Source organism: Etheostoma spectabile, chromosome 14 (genome assembly GCF_008692095.1).
Source record: "Etheostoma spectabile isolate EspeVRDwgs_2016 chromosome 14, UIUC_Espe_1.0, whole genome shotgun sequence".
Lineage (NCBI taxonomy): Eukaryota > Metazoa > Chordata > Actinopteri > Perciformes > Percidae > Etheostoma > Etheostoma spectabile.
In genome coordinates, this window is record NC_045746.1 from 18,271,693 (window position 1) to 18,276,749 (window position 5,057).

At 43.3% G+C, this 5,057-nt stretch overlaps 1 protein-coding gene across 2 annotated transcripts in view; it reads left to right on the plus strand.

The window, feature by feature from the left end:
* nfatc1 (nuclear factor of activated T cells 1) overlaps positions 1–5,057 on the plus strand; it is a 39,871-nt gene that overhangs the window by 27,533 nt on the left and 7,281 nt on the right. For both annotated transcript variants that reach the window (XM_032535731.1, XM_032535732.1), the window contains exon 9: positions 1,126–1,755. In XM_032535731.1, the coding sequence (XP_032391622.1) occupies positions 1,126–1,755 (630 nt within the window). The remainder of the gene's footprint in view (positions 1–1,125; positions 1,756–5,057) is intronic.

Genomic DNA, 5,057 nt, shown 5'->3' on the forward strand with positions numbered 1-5,057 from the left:
GAGCAAACAAAAAGATGCACATAAATATTTAAAGGAGAATCCCGGTCGTTCCAACATGTAGCTCTGTTTGTAAATTTGGAGTGCTAAAAACTCCAAATGGCTAAAAACAAGTTTAAAACTTGCCCTGTTTAAGCCTGATGGGTGCAAAATCTAGCAGGAGGATAACACGGTGCAGGCAGCACCAATTGTTTTAGTTTTTCTTGCTGCTGACAGCACTCCAAATTTACAAAAAGCAGAGCAATGTGTTGAAATTGACCGGAATTCTCCTTTAACAATGAACTTTAGAAAAATACAAGAATAACAATCGCAAATCAAATAATAAAGTGCAGTTTTTACTGCTTCAGCTATGGTTTCAAGCACATGCTTCATATTATAATCTAAACCGGCTTCACCACAAAAGAAACGATGAAATGGATCCAGTTTAGTGATGCAATGATGAAGCTCAGGGTCAGGGCCGTGCTGTCGTTTCCTTGTAGCCAGACTGAAACGCTTGTTATAAAAGATTGATGTTGTGTCAGGAGCTGCAGAAGATTGACGGCACCCATTTAAAAACTTGGTGTCCAACATGTTTTATTCTGGAATCTGGACCGGATGCCGGCGTCTGAGAAGTCCTGGCTCATTTGAACTCTGGTCCTCACTTGGATGCTACAATAACCATCATTTGGACTTTTTCAGCTACATCTTGTGTTTAAAAAAAAGAAGCAGTTTTTTATGTTTAACTTTTTCTCTTTGTCTCAATGAGTGAGCAGTAATCTATTTTAAATTGCTGAACCCTGCTGATTATAAAGCTGCTGTTACAGCAACATATTTGATATTGCACATAGAGTGCGTATTAGCACCAGAGTAGTATCCAAAGAAAATAGGCATTTTAATATTGAAGCAGCTGGAAGTTTCTGGTGTTGATGAGTCATCCCTTTTTTCTGCTTTTTTTTTCTACTTTTGTGAATATTTTCAGCAGGGTGGGAGAGCTCTGGTCCAGACACAGAGTCTCATTGATGAGAGGGTTTGTTTGGCAGCGGGTATCCTAGCCACAAACCCACTCACTCTCCACACTTGCAGGAAGGTTGGAATTTGTGTTTACTCATTTAGCTTTTCCTTCTTCTGTTCTCCCTTCTCTCCTCTCAGCCCCGACAATAAAGACTGAGCCACACGACGACTATGACGCCCCTCTGGTGTGCAGCCAGCATGGGCCCGGCCTGTCCATGCACCCAAAACCATACTACCCCCCTCAGGTCATGACCCCGTTGATGCCCTCTGACCTCAGGCCGTGCGTGGTGGGCGGGGCTTACTCTGTCAGCCAGCAGAGATTGGCGGCCAAGCCCTCCTCGCTTCCCACCTCGTCCTCTCCAAGCACCAGCCCCAAACTGCACGACCTGTCGCCGCCGCCCTTCTCCAAGTGCCTGTCTGCCGGCCTAGCAGTCCAACACCCGGGACAACAGTCCCCAGTCCCACACGTCTCCATCATCCAGGAGACTCCGGGGCGCTACCAGCCGCCCAGCCTGTACCCGCCCAGCAGCTCCTCCTCCTCCTCCCCAACCTCGCAGCCCTCCACCCCAACCGATGGCCCTTTCTCTCCGGCCCTCTGCATGACGCCGGGCCAGCCGGGCAGCGGAAGCACCAGCCCAAGAGCTCAGCAGCACCCAAAGGTGCCAGAGAGGGGGCGGGGGTCTCTTCAGGACAATGGCAGCCCTCCGTCGCTGGCTGTCAGCATCAAACAAGAACCACAGGAGCTGGACCAGATGTACCTTGATGATGGTGAGTGAAAAGTTTTTTTTATTATTCTACAAAATGATGCTAAACCTTCTAAACCAGTGCATAGACACAGTTATACGGGGAACAACCCGCCCAACCCCCTCATTAACTAATCAAAAAGGGTTTTATTACCATCCAGCACTAAATGATCATAATATATCTGCAGTTAGAGACAGGATTTCTGATCAACATCATACAGTATGACTCACCAATCACTTAGTCAGAAGCTGACACAAAGCTTTTGTTTTTGAGAAAATCCCCTCCGGCATTAGCATTTAAAGGAAAAGTGCAACATTTTGAGAAAAACACATGCTTTATTGGCGAGTTAAATGAGAACACTGATGCTACAGCTGATTAGCTTAGTTTAGCATAGAGACTGGAAACGGGGGAAACAGCTAGCTTGGCTAGCCTCTAAAGCTCACTAATTCACACATTTTGTCTCATTTGTTTATTCTGTACAAAATCAAAATGTCAAAACACAGGGTTTTGTGGGGTTTATGTCCGTGACTATTTGAACTCTGAGCAAGAAAGCAAAAAAGCCTTATTTCCTTAAATGTTAAACTGTTTCTCGATGCAGGACAAATAAACATTGCAACACATGTTACCTATAAAGGCTAAAAACGTCTTAAAAATCAAATAACACATGAGTTTTATTGTAACAGACATAGCATGCTGATTGTCTATGTTGTGAAACCGGGGTATTACCGTTTGTGTCAGTTACAGGCCACTGTGGAGGAGTAGATAGTATTTGATATACAGTATTTGGCTGTAAACCCTGAATGAGACAAGCCTGCCAAAAGCTTGCTGATATAATAAATACAGTTTTTTGTGAGCCGCTTTTATTTATCTCACATAGAGCAGATATTTAGGAGCACAAACTTTATGATCTCACTGCTCAGGCCCTCTGCGCTCACCACTGAGGTTTCGGGGGCCGTGTCCTCTGCGCTGCAGTAATTTGAAATAAATTGGATAAATGATCTTTCTCGGGGCGAGAAGAAACAGTCCCGGCTGTCCGTAAGTCCTGTGGAGACAAGGGGAGGGCAGTAGATGAAGCCACACTATCCAGCAGCTATCAGCGGACGGAGCAGCGGGTCTTTGATCTGTCACCAGAGCCCCTGCTGAATTGTCTGGCCGAGCTTCCTGGCGATGGCGAGTGAGACCCTGTTGTTGGGTTGCAGACTGCAGGACTCAGACGGTTCCCGTGCCACTTCCTCTGAACAGTCTGTGTAAATACATTAACACATGTTAGCCCTGTCTGTGGGGCTGTTTCTCTGGCTAGAGCTAAATAATTGATTTGTAATTAACTGGCGCTCATGGCTCTTGAGGAGTTTTTGGTTCTAACCAGGTGTAGTTAAAGTAAAAAAAAAAATGTTTTAAGTTTTAAAGTACATGGATATTTCTAAAGGAGCTGGGCCCCCAATTACACTTGTTTTCATTGGCAAATTGAAGGAAATTCTACTAAGCTTTCCAAACTTAATGTGGCTTCTCACTTCATTAAAACCTTTGGCAGAGATTGATACAAAATTTCACTTCATAATCTCGCTCAGGTGTGTTGTTACTGTAATTTCATTTCAGCCTTGCTCGTTAAAACTCAAACCACGACATCTGAGACTTTTAGGGAGACACTGATACACGGACTGTCATTGCAAGGATTCACTGAAAATAGGCCTGTGTTTATGGGCTGTAACTGAGTATATCCATATCTGCATGTTACTGCCTGACGTCGAGATTAATCATTGCTATTTATTTATTTAATGTGGTGCAATTTTATTTTATTTCCGAACAATTTGACGCAAATAGTTTAAATGCATGAATTTTTAACCACTTATCGTGTCAAGTAGCCACAGTAAACTTCACTTAGAAATGTAAGTGACACAGCCAGGTGTGTGTGATCTCCCACGGGAACTTCGTTGTTGCCCTTTTTTTTTTTGCCCGTAATCAGAGTTGATATCTTTTTTCCTGTTTGTGCAGCCCTCTCATATTATTCAGGATCCCCTTCTGTAACACATTCTTTCACACCGTCCCCTGAGAGGTTACAAACATGTCTTCTCATGGAAAGTCTGAATCGTGCTGTTTGGCCTCGAGCCGAAGGTATAGGCTGCAGGGTGCACAGTCTGAGGGAGATGGAGGCCGGCCACGCTGCCATAAAACCCGCTGACTGGAGAGGTTTGCATGCTTCCCTTTGGCTCAGAGCGAGTCTGGAAGAGGTGGCCAAAGCCATACGTTACACTGCACAGTAGTGTGCTGTAGACTTTTGTCAACAGTGAGGTAACGTGCATTTTGAAGTCAGATCTGGGCCAAATAGCATTACGTAATGCTTTTTTATAGCGTGTTGTGGCCTTGTTAGATGTCAGACCAGTACAATTGATGAGCAGAGACTTTAGATGATCACAGGAAAAGAATTTGAGAGTAGATTTGTGAGAAGTATCTGACTGAAGGTTGTTGAATCTCTCTGATACATTATACAGTAAAACCTGCGTGCTTTTGCGAATAATTTGAAGCCACAGCTTGCAAAAGGACGCAGTTTTATCAGCCGTTCTTTTTAATAATTAACTTGGGTCACACTATCTTTGAAGGAAATGCATCATTGGTTTATCGCATATTCATTGACATCCACATCTGGTGTGTATTTCTTGTTGCCAGTTAGATATTGATGCATTTCTAAATGCAATAAGTGGCCAGAAAATAATATAAACACCAGTATGATGTGATGCAATGCAACAGCGCTGTAGTTAGAAACAGTTTATTGTCTGTTTATTTTTACAGAAACAATACAGATGTTACAAAGGGAGAGGCAATGCAACAGATCTAATGTATAGTTGAAGCTAATTCGCACCGTGCTCAGGCTTTTAGATTCAGATTAACAAACATACACAATAGATTCAGGATAAAACAGTTTGTGTGCATGTGTATGTGCATTGACATAAAGGTGTCAACATTTGCATGTATGCAGTCTGTAGGAGTACATATCTACAACAATCATTTATTGCAGCATTGTTTTACTGCACTGAGGGTTTTATTTTTCTGGTTACCTCATGAAAGCATTTTGCCATTGTGGTAATATTTTGCTGAAGTCTTCTCCCTTTCTATTATTCTATTTTCTTGAAGACTAAAGCTATTGTCCACAGACATGTTTTTTTTTTTTAAATACCTGGGTTCAAAAGATAAAAATTGGCAGCATCTGTGGTGAACTACAGAACCGCACTGTGGGACTGACTTGCAGTAACCCAGTAGGAGCCTCATTGTGTGGGCCAAGAACATCCCGTGGCTTGTGGCCTCGACTTCACTTGACGTGGCAGTAAACG